The 23,280-nt window shown below is 38.2% G+C and overlaps 1 protein-coding gene across 1 annotated transcript in view; it reads left to right on the top strand.

The window, feature by feature from the left end:
• LOC125486344 (rab GTPase-activating protein 1) overlaps positions 1-23,280 on the top strand; it is a 49,713-nt gene that overhangs the window by 10,245 nt on the left and 16,188 nt on the right. Inside the window, exons 2-8 of the mRNA XM_048613368.1 lie at positions 2,115-2,352; positions 8,874-9,081; positions 12,869-13,043; positions 15,509-15,666; positions 16,581-16,691; positions 20,762-20,828; positions 21,649-21,751. Coding sequence (XP_048469325.1) covers positions 2,115-2,352; positions 8,874-9,081; positions 12,869-13,043; positions 15,509-15,666; positions 16,581-16,691; positions 20,762-20,828; positions 21,649-21,751 — 1,060 coding nt within the window. The remainder of the gene's footprint in view (positions 1-2,114; positions 2,353-8,873; positions 9,082-12,868; positions 13,044-15,508; positions 15,667-16,580; positions 16,692-20,761; positions 20,829-21,648; positions 21,752-23,280) is intronic.

Raw genomic sequence — 23,280 nt, 5'->3', positions numbered from 1 at the left:
TTCAAGTCCAGAGGAACTAACCTTCTATATCAAATCTTTAAGTTCTTCTTAAGTTTCTTTCCTGTGATATGTGAAGTCTTGCATGAATACCTACAATACTGAAAGCTTAAACTTTATCAGTTTCTAGTAACCTGCAGATTTCTTACTAAACCCACCTGGTTTGGAACCTGTATAAGGTAAAAGTCTGCTGAAGTAACTTATTCACTGAACTATTCTGGAAAAACTTCCTTCTAAGAGAGAAGCTATTTCTAAGGTTTTGGAGTAGATCTGTAGCTCGGGTTGTGGGTGTTGAGGTTGGTTGGTGTGCCAAACTGGTTTGTTGTTTTGCAGACGTTTCGTTACCATGCTTGGTAACATCCTCAGTGCAGCCTCCAATGAAGCGTCGGTGTGTTTTCCCACCTGGTTTTTAAACTCTGGGGTCCGTTGAGGTGGATTGCCTCATTTCTGGGTTTCCTTCGTAGTGGAATATATATGGGGTCGAGTTCAATGTGTTTATTAATAGCATGCTTTGTGGAGTGCCATGCTTCCAGGAATTCTCGTGCTTGTCTCTGCCTAGCCTGTCCCAGGATCTTGGTATTGTCCCAGTCAAAGTCGTGGTTCTCCTTGTCCATGTGGATTGAGATGAGTGAGTATTGGTCGTGTCTTTTTGTAGCCAGTTGGTGTTCATGTACTCTTGTTGTTAGTTTCCTTCCTGTTTGTGCGATGTAGTGTTTCTCGCAGTCTCTGCAGGGGATTTTGTGGATGACGTTGGTCCTTTGGGTTTTTTTAATCCATGAAGGCATCTGTTTCAATTTGACACTTGGTTTCAATGCCTCTGACCAAGGGTCCAGTGTTCACCTCTGGAGATAAATGGGAGTAGCAGTATCGCCACAAGTAAACTAGGTAAAGCATCTATGCACTGCTCCAAAGGCATTGTTCAATATTTGAAGTAAGTAGCGACCCACGAGCACCACACAGGCATAATTAATGATCTCAATAGCTTTTCATTATTCTCAGTCCCTGTTTGGGCAACACTGTGTCTCCTATTCTTTTACATTAGTTTGACTGCAATATCCACATGATGGAGGGCATGAGAGAGGCCGAGAGGCTGTAAACTGAAATAAAAACAGAAAACGTTGGAGAAATTCAGCAAGCATTGAACTCAAAACATTAACCCTGTTCCTCTCTTTAAAGATGCTGCTGGGTCTGCTGAATTTCTGTCATTTTCTGATGTATTTCATATCTCCAACATCGGTATTTTGCTTTAATTTAGGTGGTAGTTTAAACTTTGTCTTGCAAGCAGGTGGTTGGAGCTTCCCAGAGATTGTCAATTTGCAACACGTTCTCAATAGTAGCCATAGTTTAGTCCAAATTCCATTTTAAAATTTAAAGAAGAAAGTTGTAGCCTGTAAAATAATTTGATTATCATTTCTTACGGACATGACTTGTGGCCTTAGATATTCTCCATATCCTAGGTTACTAATCAGTTGGATGAATAGCAAGTACAGTACTGCTCTGGATACCATTATCTTGATGAATTTGCTTGTGCTTTCAACTGTCTTGTTTCTGGCCCTGACCATTTTATTTCTGGACAACTGGTTTTCCTATTTATCACTGTGTGATTTCCTGCAGCTTCTCCTATATGCTGAAATAACTTTTGATTTTCCTGTTTAGCTTATGTTGGTGGTTATTAATTGTCTTGTGTACTTATTGTGTGGATTCCACAGCACTGGAAGTGTTTTACCACATGTGACTATGTGAATGGGTATGTATAAATGTCAAATTATATTTGTTTTATGCTAAAACCTTAGCTGTGTGGTTACCTATGCATAAGCAGTCCTTCCAGTGTTTATTCCTTGTGAAGTTTTGGTCACTTGCATCATTTTACATTACCTTTCGAGAGCTGTGCTCTTATTTTGAGATATGTTGCGAAATATTGTAAAGATATAAGTGAAGTTGGTTTAAGTAAAGCACTAAGTGCTAACACAATTACAACTAGCTTCCATATTACAATGAATAAAATGCTTTCCAAGAGTGAAATTTAATGTGTGGTTGTGTCCTACTAAAGTGAACACACATTTTCCTTGCAACTTGTAAAAATTAGTAAAGTTTATTAACCCTGTGTGTGCTCACAGATAGTTGGAAATGGAAGTGAACAGCAACTCCAAAAGGAACTCGAGGATGTATTAATGGATTCATCAATGGAGGGTCATCGGGCTGCTAGAGAACCTTTGGAAGCAATGCCGGCTTCTCCTGCAAGTGAAGATTCACTGACTGAGGATATTTCCTTAACTCCGTCTCCTGTTTATTCAGGGTTAATGGTGGTGCCTCAGAAAACAGATATGACTCTACTAATTAAACCAACACAAGGAAGTAAGTGGAATTGTAAAGCTACTGACACAGTCATCCCAATGAGTAGAGAAAAACAAATCTTTCATAATCTTTGAAAGATGAGAAAGGAACAATTGCAATTTAAGTCACTATTTAAATAGAGTAACAATAACCTGACATTTTCCCCCACACCGGGAGGTTTTAGAAATTGTTTCTGACATCAAATGCAGATATTAATGTTAAAAGTGCATGTATTGGAATAGCAAGTTGCATCGGCAAGTTATTATTCTAGGGCATTTTCAACCTAGAATTTTGTTTAATTGCTTTGCTGTGTTTTCAGATATCAGACCAGTATTTACCAATTGATCTCGTACGGTTTTGCTCCCAGCGAATCAGATGATAATATCCTATTGCTCGTATAACTGATGTCCTTTTGGATTTATTGATGTAGTTGGCATCCACTACATTGTCTCTCTAATGGTAACACCATTATGTGCCTGTGTAACTCCCATGTTGCCTCAAAATCCCAAATGATAACATACCTGTAATTTTCATAATTCTAAAAATCATTGATGTGATCCACAATAAAGAAAAATCTAAAATGGTATATTAAATCTGAATCTGTAAATTAGAGGAAAATATGAAAAATTACGCATGGAATGCTGCACTGATAGAAAATCAATTATAATGTAATAAATGTTAAAAACATTAACTCTGGTGTAAATTGGGATGGACAGATATGAATCACGAGCTTACATGATGCATGTTAACCTTTTTTGAAATTGGAGATGAAAGCTGATTATATAGAGAAAATATTGAATGGAAAATTTAGAACAAATGTTAAAGGTCAAATAAAAATTTCTTAATAGGAAAAGACACAGAAGAGGCCAGATAGATTGAAGAGAAGATCCCCATAGAGGCAGGATGAGCTGGGATGGCAGGAGTAATGCTTTTGTCAATTTTGGAAAGTAAAAAAGATAGACATATTTGCTGTTATATTTAACTAATGTGGCATGAAATAAAATAGGATGGGATGGGATGATTGCCAATGGAAACTAGGGCTCTGACATGTAATAATGGCATGTGGTTGCCTAATCTCGGGGGACCAGGGTGTGGTATGGTGAGAGACAATGGCTTTAATGCCTTGTCTTGGCATGCAAAAGTTTTAACTGTGTGCTAAAACAGAAATAAAAGGTTCTGAGCGGAAAGGCATAGTTTTTTTTAAATCCAATAAGGAAGTTGAAGGGAGGCCAAACAAAGGAAAGCAAATTACATTTAAAAAAAAACACTGGAACAGATGTTTAATATTAGAGTGGAGGGTTCTTGAAGTCCAAGATGATGTTTTCTAGATTGTTTCATGCAATTAATTTTTAAAAAGAATGTTAAAGCTCCAGCAGTTGAATTGGAGTTACTAGTCTGTTTACTTTTGCATTTAGAAAAACCCCAAATCCATCATGGTTCATTAACGTCCTTGAGGGAAGGAAACCTGGCCTGGCCTACATGGTGGATCCAGACCCACAGCAATAGTGTTGACTTTCAACTGCCCCCTGGGTCATTAGGGATGGGCAATAACTGTTGGACTTGTTGCCCACCTACTGAGAATGAATTTAAAAATAAACTCTTGAGATGCCACCTGGAGGTATTATAATGGTGATGCCCAAAACAGAAGGAGACATGAGTAGAGGCTAAAAGCTAATTTTTAGTTTATGACAGAAGGTCAGTATGATTTAACACTGTGGTGGTACTTCAAAGAATTAGTAAGGTGAGAGAGTGAGCAAAACTCAGCATGGTCCTATAGTGACCCAGGCAGCACTGTTTCTGTGACTGTAATCAATTGGTCATCTATCCTTTTACTTGAATGAAGGTTAATGTTGTTCATACAGATCAATCAGCAGTCTAAAAATGGTTTTGATCATGATTTGCCCAGTTTACTGGTTGTGAAAAGTTTGAGAAGATTTTCACACTTCTGTCATTGTTCTTAAGGGGGAGAAAAAAAGCCCTAAATGGAAAATCTTCCCAGTATACAGGCAGATTAGTAGATTCTTTTTGTTCTTTTCATCTTCCATGATTATCAAGTATCTTTGCCTGTAGTAATGTTTGTTTGGCTTATCCATCCAGGAAAAAAACACTCGTACCCCCTTCCTATCACAGCATGCACCTGGTTCTTAAACTGTTCTCAGTGTTTTCCTCCTTTTGTCTCATTTAAAAGCCTCGTCCACATACTTATCACTCTTAGTAGGAGCAATAACTTGCTGATCCCAGCAAAATCTCATTTGCATGTTTCAAAGTAGTTTTTTCCTCCTGGAGTTATCCTACTATTATTGTTCTAATTTGTATTGCTCTGGATTTAGCTTATTCCACATTGATATTGCATATCTGAGTCATGGACTGAAATACATAAGTTCATCTTTGAGTGCTGTTATAGCAACATAGGGTTAATTTAAATCAAGCTGTCACTGAATGGGAACCCCATAGTGCAGTTTGGATGAGACACGTGTTTCACATCCCATTTTGCTGTCCCATGACAAGTGTAAACGAACATTCGAGGAAGTGTAAAACCAGCCATTCTGAGGAAGGGTCACCGGACCCGAAACATTAACTCTGTTTTTCCCTTCACAGATGCTGTCAGACCTGCTGAGCTTTTCCAGCAACTTTGTTTTTGTTCCTGATTTACAGCATCCGCAGTTCTCTTGGTTTTTATTAAGTGTAAAACCAACATTGCACTTAATGCCATCAATTTGCTGGCAGGTGAACCAAGGTAAAGTTGGTCTCTAGTAGTCGAGCACATGCTTCCAAGACTTCAATCCTTAATTCTCATGCATTTTTATGCCCAAGACTGGAAGCAGTATTCAAGATGTAGTTTGATCAGAATGAGTTCTGTTGACTTATATCCTTGTTTTCGCTGAGATTTCTTTTTGTTCTAAGCATCTTAAACAATTAGAAGTCAGGATGACCATTAAAACAACTTTCCAGAAAATGGTTTTTTAGAGTTATGACAAATATGACACACTTTCTCAAAAGTACAACTACCAGCCCTGTCTTTTAACTTTATCCTGAGCTATATTGATACCATTCATGGAACGTGTATGTCAAATTGAACTTCCTATGCGCATTGCCTAGTATGCAATTTTTTAAATGCCTTATTTACTTTTATTCTGTCCATTGTTTATATTATAAAACCATTCGAGAGCACCTCTGGAAACATCTGTAGAGAAGAAAAATTGTTAATGGCTTCAGTTCAGTATGATTCTTCACTTTGTTTTATTTAAGATCAGTATTTTGTCTTTTCATTCTCTATTAAAATTGAAATTTCTGTACCTTTAAGCTTAAACAGTAGTGTTTTATGTAGATCATTAAGAGTACATGATTAGATTGTGGAAAATTCTAAGAAATTAGGATGTCATTCCCTGAAAAAAAGCTCCAGAAAGCTGACCTTTCTTTTGTGTCGATGTCAGTGTCATAAAGTTATCTGAGCACAGTATGTTAGAATATATACTTTGGGGGAAAAAGATGATACAGGAAAGAAATGTAACCTTCAGAATATTCACTTCCAATATCCACCCTGTCCAAACAAAATGATTAAATATGACCAATATGTAAAGTTTATTGTGAAGTGAATTTATTTTGCCCACTCCACTTCCATTCCTAAATTCTCATTTCTTTAACATTTCAGATTGTTGTTGTACATTGAGAAATATTGGTATATTTATCATTCTTTCATTACCCATCCATTCTTTTGAGAAAGTATGTCATATTTGATATGATCAAACTAACCAGCGAAATAACGAACAAAAACCATTTTTAGAAAGTTGTTTTAATGGCCATCCTGACTTCTGCCTTGTAGAATATAATTTCTGAAAAAATAAAAATCCAAACTAAAAATATAAGTAAGGCAGTCTTTAAGGCTACCACAGATATTCACACCATTTGTATTTTTTTCCCAATCGGTATTTTATGAATGCCTCATTAAGCAACCAAAATAGCACCATCCTCTGGTCCTGATGCTATATGCTCTGGATCTGGCTTCACAATAATTGGAAATCATAGTTTGACATGTGATCCTGGTCTTTTGTCTCTTCAGAGATGATTATTCTTTCTGCCTCAACCTTTTATGTTGGAAATCTAAGTTTAAATTAAGACCCAGTGAGATGAAAATCTCCCCAGTATACTGGTTGTAATGATATTCCATGCAAACTGAAATAAATTTGTGTTGGCTTAATGCAGTTCAGAATAGAAAGAAACAAGTGTCACAAATTTGCATTAGTTTGGTAACTGACATTAAATCAACATTGTGTCATCTGGTCAGCTCTCTACATTTTATCGGAATACAAATTTCCCTTTTCTTCTAAAATCATCTGACAAAGAGAAGGTGGAGGGGTATGATTACAGCACAATATGATTCTTATTTCCCCAGCCAAATCTTCCCTGAAATCAGTTTGTTTTAGATCTCGTCTGGTATTAGTTTACTGGTATTTGGAGACTTGTAAATTCAACTTTTACCTAGCTTACTATTCTTCTTGAATGCCATACACCCCTCTATTCACGGGCACTATCCTTGTCATCTGCAGCCATGTCTTTTTAGTATCTATCTGAAAGTCCATATTGAAGTAAATAAATACATTTTGTTTAGTTAGTTTTAAATACTGCATGCATTCTTTGATATCTCACACCTTTGCCATTTGATTCTTTTGCCCTCAGTACTATAGTATAAAACACTATTTCCCTATTTATGTAGTTTGCATAACAGTGGCCCCAACACAGTTCAGGTGCAGACCATCTCAATGGTAGAGCCCACTTTCCCTAGTACTGATGTTCGTGTCCCACAGACTGGAACTCACTTCTCCCACAACAGTCTGAACCACATCATCAACTTTCTAATTGTAGGTACCAATGCCAATTTCATAGAATCCCTACAGTGTGGAAACAGGCCCTTCGGCCCAACAAGTCCACACCGAACCTCAGAGCATCCCACCCAGACCCATCCTCCTATAACCCACCTAATCTACACCTCCCTGAACACTATGGGCAATTTAGCATGGCCAGTCCACCTAACCTGCACATCTGTGGGACTGTGGGAGGAAACCGGAGCACCCGGAGGAAACCCACACAGACACGGGGAGAATGTGCAACCTCCACACAGACAGTCGCCCGAGGCTGGAATTGAACCCAGGTCCCTGGTGCTGAGAGGCAGCATTGCAAACCACTGTGCTACCGTGCCACCCTGTGCATGGCTCAGGTAATATTCAGAGGTTATAACCTTTTGAGGTTCTACTTTTAAATTTTGTGCTTGGATCTCATACTGTCTATGCAAGAGATCTTTCCTAATTATGTCTATGTTTTGGTGCCTGCATGGACTGTGAGTACCAGGTCCTCCTCCTTACAACTGCAAATTTCTTTCTAGTCATGAGCAGATATCCCAAATTCTGGTGCCAGGCAGGCAACACAGTTGTTTGAACTCTTGCTCATTGCTGCAGAGAATGTTGCAAGGATAATAATTGATTGAAAATAACTGATATAAACTTGCATTGCTGCTGTTGGGAAGCAGATAATAATTTTGATCTACAGGCCCCCTAATAGTAATCATGTGGGACAAAGTATCCAAGAATAAATATTGGTCACTTATGACAAAGGGACAGCAATGATCGTGAGTGACTTTATATATGAACTGGGAAAAATCAGATTAGCTTTAGTGCTAGTTATTGAATTTTTATATCCACTACCACTACAAGATGAATATAAATGTCCACCAATTAAATAAGAAAAGACTGCATCCATTGTTTTGTGGCATCCATTTTATTGCTATTGACGCCATCAACTGACCTTGCATCAGCCTGGCCCTAAACCAATCTATTCTCAGCCCTGTTCCTCCAAGCCACTCACCATACCATATGATGAGTTGAGGTGGTCTATAAATTGGCATGGTTACAGCCTAGGTGATTTTTGTGATGGAGAGAAAGTGAGGTTGGAATTCTAACTATAGAAGACTCCGGGTTTGCAGCTTGGCTCAAATAACGACAGTAGGGGCTCTTGCAAAGACATGAAGTTTATGCTTTGGATTTGAGGCAATAGCTTTGGTTTTCCCACTATTTAATGTCGAATCTGCTGTCCAACAACTGAGGTAGTAGAAGACTAGACTTAGCTGGAGAGTTAGAGCAGGTGTCTTCTTACATGCATTCAGAAAATAGACCTTTGATATGAAGGAGGTGCAAAGGAAATTAATGCTTGTTATATTTTAAATTGAAATTGATTCAAGTCTCACCTGATTGTTATGAGAAGATTTATGTGGAATTTAGTTTTATGTGGAATATAATTTAAGTTCGAAATAATAATTGTATACTGAATATTATTATGTTGCTCTTGTTTTATTGTTGGATCATTTACATTTTCAAATATTAAAAAGGAGTCACATTGAAAAATAGTTTGGGAAGCACTGCTTGTTACAGTTCTCTGAAAATTACTTGAGTCAAACAATTTTTAATCCATTTCAAGAGCTAATAAAAATTACCTAGAATAAAAACTGGGAGCCTGCTGTCATAACTAACTACTTTCTGTGTTGAACTTAGTGGATTCTCCAAACTCCAGTCCCTCGACACCCATACCAGATGAAGACAGCGTTTTGTTCAGCAAACTCACGTACTTGGGATGTGCTTCAGTGAATGCTCCTCGGAGTGAGGTGGAAGCCCTCCGTATGGTGTCCATTTTGCGAAGCCAGTGTCAGGTCCCTTTAGATGTGACACTCTCGGTGCCTAATGTTTCCGAAGGAATTGTGAGGTAGGAATTAGGGTTATCCGACCTGTAGTCCGGATAAAATGCACAGTGGCTTTGTCTAAGTGAGTCACTTCATTTTTTTTTTTTGTCTTGCATTCGTCCAGCCTAGGACACAAAACAGACTTGTAAAAAGGGGCACTCATTCATGTGGCATGAAAAGGCGGTGCTGATTGTTTGAGCCGTCATAGGCATGGCAATGCAGCAGAAACAGTTAACTGCCAACCTTTACTCCTCAGACTAGGTGGGTAGCCGATTGATTAAGTTATTTCTGTAAGAATGCAGCAGGGGTTAACAGTTGCCTAGGCCTGTTATTCTTACAATGAACTTGGTGTAATGTATGTACAAATTCCTTTTGCCTACCTTAAAATAAGGTCCTCCATGTTGCTTCTAGTACACTGTGAGTCTGACTGATAACCTTAGCTTGATTTCATGTAATTTGCAGCACAGTCTGGATTATTTAACAAATTTTTTCCAATTGCCAAACCACAACTAGAGATGGTGTTCTGTAGCTTGGAGACGTGGGCTGCCTGAGCATGATTGACATACCGTCTGCTTCCAATCATCAAAGGGGATATGTTTGAAACAGTTTGCTGGTCATTGAAGCTATGGCCTTTGTACCTGGCAGCATAGCAGCACTGAAACTCCTAAGTCATAATGTTGCTTTGGCCTGACGGCATTCTTACTGGAGAAACCAGTCATGAGTTTGCTGCAAGGAAACATCATGAGACAGTTAACTTCACCTGCTATTGAAATATATGAGGCATTTTTTTCCATTCGCATGTAATCACAGATAGGCTGAGAACTGTTCAGAATTAAAAGTACTGGCTGTTAGCCCTTTCATGAGTCTGCCTGATTTTATAGCAAGTACTAATTGATCAGGGTAACCACTGGCAGAGTAGTTTCGATGCATCCTATCTTAGGATCAGGCTTTTTTCGTGAGTAGTTTGCTAAGGACCCAGTAATGTGTCTGACAATATTGATTCTGTAACATATGCAACTGTAGGAATCTCAATGTGTACATTGACCAGTGACACATTGATATTTGCACCATGTCACTATACCGTAGTTCTCCTGTTGCCTGAATCTTTTTTCATAGAGCTTGTGAACTTAGCAACTTGTGTAGTTGAGTTAAATTTGAGCAACACCATGTGCACCCAAATAGATACTACAGGCTCAATTCTTGCTGACACCTTTTTTGGTTGCCATAAAAAGAATGATTTGACCTTGCATACTTCCTGTTTGCAATATTTGAATCCACAGCTGTATCTAAACTCCAAGACCATAGTGGAATGGCAGTGTACCGTGCGGGCTTCTGCCTAGAGCTCATTTGCATCTGATTTTATTATTTTTCTTCTTTCACTTGTTATTTTCCTTATTTTGATCTACTTGCCATCTGTGCAGGGCGGGTTTGTGCAGTGCAGAAGGGAGTGAGCCCAGCATGGTGGAATTGAGCCATTGTGGTGGAGAGCGAGGTCCCCAAGCATCTGCGGCAGCAGCGAGAGCAGGCAGCCCCAGGTTGAGTTTGACACGGTCTGGAGGCAAGGCTTGGCATGCTGTGCTTGAAGGACTGTAATGCTGAACTTTATATTTCTTTATTTTTATAATTTATTCCTAACATCCTGTACCTAGGTACCTTTGTACCTAAGATGGCACCATAAGTGGTGACTTTGTAAACTTTTCGCTGCACTCATGTGAGTACATGTTACAATAAACCTAATTCTCATTTTAATTCTTAATACACCTTAATAAACTCCTCTCAAACTTATCTTTGAAATGGCGCAAACAAATAAGCTTCATTTCACTGCTGTTGAGAAATTTACCAAATGGCTCTCTACCACTATCTATTGAAAGGTTATGCTATAGGACTCTGACATTCCCAGTGCTACAAGATCAGTCTTATTGGAAACTTCGTGAATAATGATGCTGCTTGCTGCATAATCTTGCTAAGGGCATATCAAAGTTATCCTGTGTCCTAATGGCTACCCTGATCATATCATTGCTTAATCTATATTGCTTAAATTCAGTAAAGTGCCTATGGGCACCACTTCTGGCTCTGAATGGTGCCCAATTTTTGTTAAAAAGTAGAAATGTTTGTCAAAAATTTGAGCAAGAAGTTGTTTTACCTATCTCTCAAATGAGTAAAGTGATAGCTTCCATGCTGTTGTGATTCCAGATATGTAGGCCCTACATCTCGATGACTAGCAGACTAGAATGAACAAGGCACCCCATTGACCATGCACACATGATCAACTTCCTTCCCAACCTGTTTGCAAGTTTCAAAACATTATGTGCAGCAACATTATGTGATTCCATTCTTGGACAGTGTTTAATAAATAATTGAGACTGTTGAGAATTACTCCAGAAACCAATTAAAACTCATTCGGGCTTGTGGTACAACACGTTGGCACGTGCTTGAAGCTGTGCACAGAATCCTGTAGGCAAAAAGAACTTGTACAAAATAACTTTATTTTTACTGGGGTAAAGGAGGGGGTCATAGAAGCCGCTGATCTCTGATGTCTTGCTGTGCCAATGCCCCGACTACTGGTCTATCTGCCTGCTTGGAGTGCAAGTTAACTGTTCCTACTGCATATCCACATCAACAATAAACCAACCAGTCAGCACCCTCTTCTCGTGTTGTGTAAATTGTTGCCCCCTTTTCAAGACAGATTTGAAAGTGCAAGATAAAAAGCTTTGACTTTGCATAAAAGGAAACCATGTTTAAGAATCTGTTTCACAGGAAGGTGGTATTTAATTTTAATTGAAAACAAAAAGTGCTGGAAGTCGCAGTTGGTCAGGTAGCATCTGTGGAGAGAGAGAGCAAGCTAATGTTTTGAGTCTAGATGACTCTTCAGAGCAGTATTTAATTTTTCTAGCTTATTTGATTTGGGCCGTTATTTACATTTATGTTCCTCTTTTAATATTTTTGAATGTTGGTCATTTATTCACTATGCAAAAGCTAATAGTTTCTGCACAACTGACAATATGACTGGTCATTATTCCACATCATCAGCAGAATTGCTGATTCTCAGCTAATTTTATCTTCGGGTTTCAAATCCTCTCAAGTCTGTTCCCTCTGGATAAGCCTCCCTTTACACATTCCCCATTTTTGGCCTTGTATTTTCTTTTCATCTGGAACTATTTTGTAGGATTACTGTGTGCTTAACTTTCAAAGCAGCAGTTATTTGCTGCCCTGTGGACAACTGACTTTTTTTTTGAATACCTGATGTAGGAAAATTTGCTGCATCCATGGAATCCAACCCAAGAAAATCTGTAGTGTGTGTGGCTCTCCTGTATCAGTACCTAGGAAATAACTGGCATTCTATTCACTTTTGCAATTTACTATAATCAGAGGCGCCAAATGACAGAACTTTGTGCAGTTGAAACTAACTTGCTGTGTTAAAAGTACCTTCTGCAAATCACAATCACATGTAGTGAATGTGTTCATATTATTCCAAGTTTTTATTTGTTTTTAAATTTTCTAAAAAATGTGGTAACTGGAATACAAGAACAAAAGTAACTCTGGGCACAATTCCACAACATACACTTTTAACGTGAAAGTGGACTAAGCTGACACATGGTATTTTATCTCATCAATGGAGAGAAATTGGAGCAGAAATGTTCCAGTGTGAATTTGAGCCAAAACTGCCATGATATGTGGATTCAGTTTGTCCTGTTTTGGAGGCATATGTTGCATGCTCTGAGTAAAATATGAATGGTGACTGAAAGTAAAACTTGAGAAAAAAAATTAGGGCTAGAAGTGCTAAAACAGTATTTTATGATTTGTTTACAGACTACTAGATCCACAAACGAACACTGAAATAGCAAACTATCCAATCTACAAGATCCTTTTTTGTGTCAGAGGGCATGATGGTACTTCTGAGAGTGATTGCTTTGCCTTCACTGAAAGTCACTACAATGCAGAAATTTTCAGAATTCATGTCTTTCGATGTGAAATACAAGAAGCAGTAAGCCTTAAGCTTTTATGCATTTTAGAAATTAGATTTATTAGAAGTAATTTATTTACAGACATATTACAAGTACTACAGTGGTGGATTAATTTTATTGCACCGTTGTTGAAGGATTTAGTTTAAATATCTTGTGTAGAATATTTTTTCACTTGTGTTGGCTTTGATGTGAGAAGGTTGTTGGAGATTGATTTTGATATTCGAAATTGCCAGACTTATTTTCAAGATATTATGTGTTTGAATATCATGACTATTATGTTCTTGTTATAATCGGCTTGTTAGTGGCAGGACCCCTCAACTGTTGAAGTTTGAAACTTGGCTTTTGACGTTGCATTGCAAATATTTTGGTAGGAGTGGGGAACAATGGATGAATAAAGATATTGAGGCTCTGGTCAAGAATAAGAAGGAGACATATGTTAGGTATAGGCAACTGGAATCAAGTGATTCTTTTGAAGAGTGTAAGGGGTTTGGGGTATTCTTAAGAGGGAAATCGGGAAGGCAGAAAGGGGCTATGAGATATCCTTGGTAGATAAGGCTAAGGATAATCCAAAGAGATTCTGCAAGTACATCAAGAGCAAAAGAGCAACTAGGAACAGAGTAGGACCCCTTAAGGATCAACATGATCGTCTATTGTGTGGAATGACGAGATGGGAGAGATGCTAAACAAATATTTTGTCAGTATTTACTGTGGTGAAAGACATGGAGACAAGGTAACTCGGGGAAATAAATTTTGATGTCTTGAAAACAGTACATATTCCGGAAAAGGTGGTGCTGGAAATCTTAAAACCGTAAAGGTGGATAAATCTCCAGGACCTGATCAAGTGTATTTTAGGACAGTTGTGGGAAACTAGGGAAGAAGTTGTGGGGACCCTAGCAGAGATGTTTGTATCATCTACAGTTACGGGTGAAGTGCTAGAGTACTGGAGGGGGTCGAATGTCCCTTTATTAAAGAAAAGCTGTAAGGAGAAGCCTGGGAACTATAGACTGGTGAGTCTGACCTCACTGGTAGATACATTATTGGACAGGATTCCCAGAGGGAGGATTTATATGCATTTGGAGAGATTGCATTTTTGATGACATGACCAAAAAGATAGATGGGGCCAGAGTGGTAGACGTTGTCTACATAGACTTCAGCAAAGCCTTTGACAAGTTTCTGCATGGTAGGCGGATTAATAAAGTTAGATCACATGGGATTCAGGGAGACCTTGCCAGTTGGATACAATATTGGCTTGATGGTAGGCGACAGAGGGTGGTGGAGGTCCGTTTCTCAGACGGGAGGCCTGTGATAAACGGTGTTCCGCAGGGACTGGTGTGCTGGGTCCACTGTTGTTTGTCATTTATATAAACAATTTGGATGAGAATTTAGTAGGTGTGGTTAGTAAGTTTGCAGATGCCACCAGAATTGGTGGTATAGTGGACAGTGAAGAAGGTTATCTAAGATTACAACAGGATCTTGATGTATGATGCCAGTGGGCTGAGGAGTGGTAGATGGAGTTTAATTTGGATAAATGTGAGGTATTGCATTTTAATATGACGAACAAGGGCAAGACTTGCGCAATTCATGGTGGGACTCTGCATAGTGTTGTCTAACAGACACCTAGGAGATCAGGTACATAGTTCTTTGAAAGTTGCATCACAGGTAAGACGGTGGTTAAGGCATTTAGCATGCTTGCCTTCATTGCTCAGGCAATTGAGTGTAGGAGTTGGAACGTCATGTTGAGGTTGTACAAGGACGTTGGTGAGGCTACTTTTGGAGTACTGTGTACAGTTCTGGTCATCCTGCTACAGGAAGGATATTAAATTGGAGAGGGTTCAGAAGAGATTTACAAGGATGTTGCTGGGGCAGGAACGTTTGAGTTATAAGGAGCGGCTGGATAAGCTGGGACTTCTTTGACTGGAGCATAGGAGCTACAGGGGTGACCTTAGAGGTTTATAAAATCATGAGGGGCATAGATAAGGTGATTTAGCAAAGGCCTTTTCACTAGGATTGGGGAATTCAAAACTAGAGGGCATATTTTTAGAGTGAGAGGGCACCTGAGGGGCAGTGTTTTCACACACACTGGCTTGTATGTGGAATGATCTGCCAGAGGAAGTGGTACATGCAGGTACAGTTACAACATTTAAAAGAGATTTGGATGGGTACATCAATGGGAAAGGTTGAGAGGGATATGGGCCAAATGCAGGGAAGTGGGACTAGTTTAGCTTTGGAAACTTGGTCGGCATGGACGATTTGGACCGAAGGGTCTGCTTCCCTGCATATGACTGTATGACTCTAAGTAGATTTTTAGTCGGTACTTGTTAAAGTTTGGAAGTAGGAACTTACTACTGAAAAGTCGAGATTCTGGAAATATTTCACTTAAAATAAATATTTAACGCAATTAGAGACTTAATTTTGGAAATTATTCTATCCTGAACGCAAGATTGCTTTTTTAACTGATTTATTTTTTTCTCAATCTATATTTTAGGTAAGTCGCATTCTCTACAGCTTTGCCACAGCCTTCCGACGGTCTGCAAAGCAGACTCTTCTCTCAGCAAATCCACCAACACTAACACCAGACAGCGATATATTCACATTTACTGTTTCATTGGAGATTAAAGAAGATGATGGCAAAGGATATTTCAGGTACTTCCCCAAGCTTTGGCAGCTTTGCCTGTTATAGGAAAGTGGCCTTATTTTTCCCTATGAATAAAGAAGGCTAATCAATGACCAAATAGAGGTCTTCCAAAATTATGGAAGATTTTGATAAAGTGAATGCATAGAAAATGTTTCTTTTTGGAGGAGAGCATAATTAAGAGAACATTCATACAAGATTGTCACCAAAAAATCATGTGAAAATCTAGAAGAATCATCTTTGGCTAAGGAGTGTAGAGAATATGGTAAATTCTAGCACAGAGATTGGATAAAGTGAGTAGAATAGATGGGTATGGAGGTATTTAGAAAAGTGAGATTGTGACCATGATCAGATGTCATGATCTTGCTGTAGGGCTAAATCCCAGCATTGTCTGTATTTTAGTAAGTTATAATAATAGTATGTTTAAAAAATATTGAAAAGGATCTTTTAATTTTTTGAGGTAACTTGTGATTTTTATTAAGATAAGGAGTGTTCATACTGTAGGGTGATGTATTTTGCTTTCTTCAACAGGTACATATACATAGTGTCACAAGATCGATATTTCAAATTTTAGGACCATTTGTCTGTGCAGCAAGATAGCTTAACCTAAACTGCTGAGTGGCATTTTAATGTACAGGAACTGTGACATTTCCAATTTGCATAGCAAGGAAACCGGCATCATAATTTTTCTGTGATGTAACATGTTGAATTATGAATGCCTTTTTTCACTACTGAAAACTGCATTGCTATTTCTGCTGCTAATTTATATTAAAATATTGCAAATATCAGAGAGAAATGTTACATGCAAGAGTGAAGTGGGATTCAAAGTAAGGTCCCGAAAATTAATAGCCTGCAATAAAACCTACTGAATTTCATTGCATGAATTACCAAAATGAATTGATGTTTTTGGAATTTTTCTTGACAGTGCAGTCCCCAAAGATAAAGATAAACAGTGTTTCAGACTCCGACAAGGAGTGGAAAAGAAGATTGTGACTTACGTGCAGCAATCGTCAAACAAGGAACTTGTCATTGAAAGGTATCAGATCTTACCTGAAATATAGAAAAACGTGATAATAGGCAACTTATCCAAATTTTTGAATTGCACTATTGTCCTAAGTATGATTCTGTGAATACATCTTTGTGCTTTGTTTTAAATTTACAGTGAGAAGTAACTTTAAAAAACATAACTTTCAGCCGTGTAATGATGTAGATGCTGTAGATATAGGAAATGTTGAGTAAATTTCAGGTGATTGAATGTTAGTTTGAATGTAATTTTAAGATTTAGGATTAGAATGCAGCAATCATTTTCTCTTCTTTCCCATCTCATCGGTGGACCCACATGTCCCACTACCTCTGTGATTATTTTCCCCTTATTACTTTGGTCTTCACTGCTCCTGAGCATAGGCATTATGCTGAGTTAGTGTAAGACATCAGTTCAGCCTCTGCTGAAGTATTGTGTCCACTTCTAGGTGTCTCACTTCAGGAAGAATATGAATGCGTTAGAAAGTATTCTTGAAGAGGTTTTATGCAAATAATTTCAAGCATGAATTTTAATTGTGGAAGTAGTTTGGGAAAGTTGGGCTTCCCTTTCCTTAGGGGAGGATGCTGAGAGCAGATCTGATAGAAATATTCAATCCTGAGGGGTCTGGACAGACAAAAAGAAACACCGCATGAGAAGAGGATACTAACTTATTAGGCCATTATTATCGTGGAGAGTAAGCCAGAACAGTTAACCTGCAATCTCAGTTCTTGTCCAGGCAGGTAATTTCTAACTGGTCAGGCTGTTGCCATGGAACTGCAGTGGAGTTTGGCAGTGTCCATGACTCTGTTTTTCCATTAAAAAAGGTGTAGTGTATATACGAATTCCTTTTGCCTTCAAACTTGTGTTCTTTTTTCAAGTCTGTTTCTTGTGTCGTAGTCCTGATAAGTACATGATTAAAAAAACTCAGCTGTTTGTCTCCTTTTAGCAATGCTTAAAAACTGTGCTACGAAACTAGATTCAAATTTTGCCCCTACAGCTGAACACCCTGATCCAAATATTCACGTTACCTAAACCTTCCTGTTAATAGTAAAATGACACACTTTCAGAACTAAGTTCTGGTTGTCCATAAGCCCTATGTAAAACTTACTTCCAGTACCTCAGTATTCTGTACATAGGCTTGAAAAATTGTGTGACTGTTTCTTGCAACAGGAAGCAATTGAAAAGGCAGCACCTTGTGTGATTAGTGACTTTTCTTCTGCATTTGTTGGTTTTTCTGTGAATGTCAGGGCAGCTTTCTGTTGAGGCAGCCAGTGTGACTCAATGTCCTGTGTGATGACCAAAGAGGTCGCAACGAAAAACGAATGAAGAGCAAACTGAAACATCATGCACAATAAAGGCCTGAATTGTCTTGGTGAAGGACCAGAGCTGCTTTTTCATTAAGTTGATGGCTACCATGTGTTTTTGTGAACTTCTAGACTGGCTCCCATTGAGTCGTAACTTGGCGCAGTGCCCACTGAAGGGAATCTATGATGTGCTTGAGAAGAAGGAAAGGTTCTTCGACCAATCAGACCAAAAAAGTCCTCTGAGACTGTCTAACTGGGAATTATAAACTGCACTTGATTCTTGTACCAAATAGGAAATAAAGATTTGGAAGAATTATTCAAACCCATGCACACAACATTGAGATATTTGGAGTAAACTTTATATAGGGCTTATGGACAATCTAGGAGTTAGTTCTGAAAGTTTGTCATTTTTACAGTTACAGGGAAGTTTAAATAATACATGAGTGTTTGGGTCAGGGTGTTCGGCTGTAGGAGCAAAATTTGAATCCAGTTTGATAGCACAGAATTTAAGCATTGCTAAAAGGAGACAAGCATTAGAGTCTTTCCATCTTGAACTCATCAGGTCTGGGACACAAGAAACAGACTTGGGGAAAAAAGAACAAATTTACACAGTATGTATGTGAGAGGTAAGAGCAAAAATAAATAAAAATGTAGTTTAAATTCTTTATGACTCTCTAACACTGCCAGCCTTAAGGAATGAAAGTCCACACAAAATTACATTTTAGGTCATTTGTGATTGATTTCTCGACTGTTAAAAATTCACTTGCACCTGAATGCAGCAACACAAACTTTTCTGACCTGTTTGATGTGTAAGTATCACAACCTTGTGCGTGCGTAAGGATTTTGATGCTGAGTCTGTCGGTGAGCTACGTTTTATAGTGGAAGTGCAGTGTTCTTTGGACTGCAACTTCTAGATTTCTCTATTTATCTATGTAGTTTAAAATTTGGTGTATGATTTAATCAGCGCAAATTTTGGGCTGGGGAGAATAGGCTTTTGCTATTGATTTAAGTATAAGTTACCTCTCACCTCTGTTTTGACTTGTCAAAGTGTTGCCACAGTAATGGCTCATTACCTTTTGTATCATTTTGTTTTTGGGGGTCTGGCAGCTGGTTTTGCAGTTAATGCTTTTCCTGCAGCTAATCTTCCCCATTTATTTAAGATGTGGGCATGTACCAATACACTGGCTTTGCATGTACTACTGACTAGGTTAATTTGAAGTCAGTAAATCCTGGAGTGAGCGTAGAACCCAGGTCTTCATGATTCAGAGGCAGGAGCAATGCAAGCTGCACCATCCAGGTTCTGGGTTTAAAGATAAAGCACCAAATGCAGAATCAGGTCTGGTGCTAGAGAAAAAATAAACTAGTGTCAAAAAAATTGATTATAAATTGTCTTTGATAAATCTGAAATGAGTTCTTTTCTCCAGAATTTTTCACATTCACTATGAATTAGATTTACTGCTATATTATTTTCTACAATCTGCTGTCACACTCCCATTAAGTGGACTCTTGTGGCTCCCACTAAAATTTCTGCTGAGGCTGTCCTTTTGGTCAACGAACTGAGCATCAGAATTGTTGCATGAGTTTATTTCTATGCTTGTTCTGATCAGATGAGAATTTAAAGAGCTGTGTATTGCGCACAGCCTCACAATTTACGTACCTGCTCCCTAAATTCCAAATTTGACCTGTTTCTTCCCTCACGGATAAACAAGAACATGAAAGAATATCAGGACAGGCAAGAATTTGAGTAATTAGATCAGCCACGATTTAATTGAATAGTGGAGGAGGCTCGAGGGCCGAGTAGTTCCTGTCAGCTCCTAGCTTTGATTGTCTTTGTTCTTTGAGCTAATATTTTGTGTAGAGGAAATAGCCAGCCCTTAACAAAAAAAATTTACGGTTGGTATACACCAGAAAGAGTTTATGTTCAGAGCATGCTGCTTTAAAAATTTAACATTCATTGAATTGAATTTACTGGTCTACGTTGATCTGGTAAAATCATCAGTTTCTGACGAGGTTGGATGTTAATGCAGTAAAAATACAGAGGGCAGTGTAGTACTACTGAAAAACCGTGAACGCTGCTATTTTGGTTCACTGTTTAAGTACCACTAAATTCCATGGTAGTAATTGCAGGGATTTCAGGATTTATCAAACATAAGCCTTCAATATACAAGAAGAGGTCTGTAGACTATCATGACAGTAGTGATCCAAGTTCCAATTAAAGTAGCTCCTCCAAATTTACATTATTGCGTACCTAATAATCTTTCTCATTGACTACTTGATTGTTTTTAAATGTAGTAATTGACTCAACAACATTTATAACAATACTTTCTCTTTTTTTGGATGGAATGTTTATTCTTCCATTTGTACCACTATTATAGATCCTGTTTATGTCCATTTGCTACCAATTCAACATCTTGTGAAACTAATTCACAAATTATCCTGCCGAATCATTCAATTTTTTCAAAGCTTTGTTGGATACCCGTTAATTTTCTCAGCACTATTCATTCAATTTTTCTGCATATCTCCAATTGTTAAGTATGTTCAAATTTTGGTTAATATCTGAATCAGTCTACAGCGTACCTTTCGCAATAACTTTGGCTGATGTGTCAATAAATAGGGTATTCAAAATTGCACATTATTGTATTTGAAAATTTGCACTGTGAAACAAAGGACCATGTTATAAAAATAGAACACTGCTAATGAGTAGCTGAGTGAAATGGACATCATAATGTTTAATTCTATTCATAACTTTTATCAGTGTTTTCAGTTATGTTCTCTCATCAGGTGCTTTGGCGTTCTTCTCAGTCCTGGCAAAGATGTACGAAACAGTGATATGCATCTTCTGGATTTGGTAAGATGATATTCACAATTCGTGGCCTTTATAAGCAACACGTATTTCAATTTTATTTCGATTTCTTAATATAGTGAAGTGAGAAATATATCGAAAGTTGGGGGTTGGTTAGCTCAATTGACTGGGTGGCTGTTTTGTGATGCAGTCATGCCAACATGGGTTCAATTCCTGCACTACTGAAATTACCTTGAAGGATTTTTCTTCTCAATCTCTCCCCTCACCTGAGGCATGGTCACCCTCCGGTTAAAGGCTACCACCAGATGCCTTGCTTTCTCTCTCTCGCTGCCCCTCATGCCGTGCCCCCCTTCGCCCTCCCTCGTCTTCAATTGTAAGTTACCAGTTTGATTACCATTTCAGTGATGAAGACCAAGTCTTCATGAAATCTTGCTTGAATTCTGAAGTCCCTAGTAATGCAAACAGCTTCCACAGACCTTCAGACACTTTCACTACATCCTAGTTTTAAATAAGTTGCTGACCTTCAGCTGAGAGTATTAAATCCTATACTGAGAGACTTGATTTGTTATAGTTGTGCTCTGTACTTAAAGTAGAGTTGTCACTAGTCTGCTTCAAGCTCTGACATCCTTTACCTCCACAACAGCAGCTGTTGTGGCAAGAAAATATATCGCATTTAAAAATAAATAAATTGCAACAAATTGTGCTTATGTTCAAGTTGTCCTGTGCTGAAAATAGCTTTGTAGTATGAATAATGGCTTCATTAACAAGCCAAAATTATACTTGTCTTGTTAACAAGTACCTAATTTATATAATAAGAGCAGCAGAAAGACCAAATCTGTTTTGTTTTATATATAATATTTTGCAGGAATCCATGGGCAAAAGCTCAGATGGTAAATCTTACGTAATTACTGGAAACTGGAACCCCAACACACCACATTTTCAAGCTGTAAATGAAGAAACACCTAAGGGTAATAAAATTGACTTACCTTAGAGATGCAAAGTGAAAGGATAATGTTAAACATGCTGCCTTCTGGAATGTTCCCATCTTTTTACATCTTCGTGAAAAAGTTACCAGAGCAGGACTCCAGATCCCTTAGAAACAGAGATTGTGCTTTTACCTGCGTGTTGCCATATTTTTTGTTTTGTACGTTGTTGTTTCAAAGTTAAAAATCATCTAAAAATGTTTGAAAGAAGTTGAAACTTAGTCACCATACAGTTCAACTTTGTTTTTCATGGTAGATTGAAAGGGAGAATAACATGAATGTACGTTCGTGACAATGAGGTGAATTTTATGAACATTTTTGAGGGGTTAACATGTACCAAAACTTCACAGGAGTGTAATCAGGCAAAATTTTTGACACCACTAAAGAAAGGAACATGAGGTCAAGCGACTAATAGCTATAATAGGTTAGTTTCAAAGAAGAACAAAGATGGAGAGTTTTAAAGAGGAAGTTGCTGAGCTTAAGATCCTGATAGTTGCTAAGAGTGGAATGAAGGAATTGAGCAATGCATAAGAGATGGGAGTTGGAGAAATATTAGAATTTTGAACTGTTGTAAGATTGGAGGGAGTTAGAGATGAGAGTGATAAGCCATGGACAGACTTGAACTCGAAGATAATAGAAATTTTCACGCATTTGGGGACTCTTAGGTAAAAGAGATCATCAATCAGACAGGTGATCGAACAAGACTTGGCATACATTAAATGCAGACAGCAGAGTTTAGAATAAGTTAAAGTTTACAGAGTATGCAATGTGGAAGGCTAATGAGATCATTAATGTAAAAATAGAGGGATACCTGGTGAGGGGTGATCTGATGTTTCTGATGACCTTGTGAAATGGAGGATAGACCTTTCCGAGTGTGTCTTTTATTTAACTTTTTAATATGAAAGGGCTTCAGTAACAAATGAGACTTGTTGATGGAATTTATTCTGAAAACCCTAATGGGGTGTATTACAGCCAGTTCTGCCAGCTCAAGGTTTGAACTGCTCAACATCCTAGCCTAATCTTGTACAAACCATTGTCTAGACTGTATTGTTGCCTAAGCACATATAAAGGGTTCCTTTTAGTCGATGTGGGTTTTACAAAAGGGGCCCAAATGTAGCTAATTGTCTAATCCTCTTCTACTCCAGCATTGATTTGAGACCACTGGTGAAATTCCAGTGAGTGCTGGCACTTGAGCTTCAGAACATAGTCTTATAATGAGGTTGTTGACTTGCTTGCCGAGCTGACTCGTTCTTGTTTATAAGTTTTGTCACCATGTTAAATGACATCATTAGTGGAGCCTCCGATGAAGCAATGTTGTTCTACTCCACTTGGAATTTATACTGTCTGGTCCATTATGGTGAGTACTGTCATCTCCGGTTCTGGTCTGTATGGGTTTTAAATGGAGTCCAATTCTATGTGTTTATTGATTGCATTATGGATGGAGAACCATGCCTCTAGAAATCTTTTCACAGCAACCACCCCGTTGTCCACAAACAAAGCTTCATTAGGACACT

This window comes from Rhincodon typus, chromosome 28, assembly GCF_021869965.1.
Source record: "Rhincodon typus isolate 14 chromosome 28, sRhiTyp1.1, whole genome shotgun sequence".
Classification (NCBI taxonomy): Eukaryota; Metazoa; Chordata; class Chondrichthyes; order Orectolobiformes; family Rhincodontidae; genus Rhincodon; species Rhincodon typus.
The sequence above is the reverse complement of the archived record's forward strand: the minus strand, read 5'-3'. Positions and strand labels throughout refer to the sequence as shown.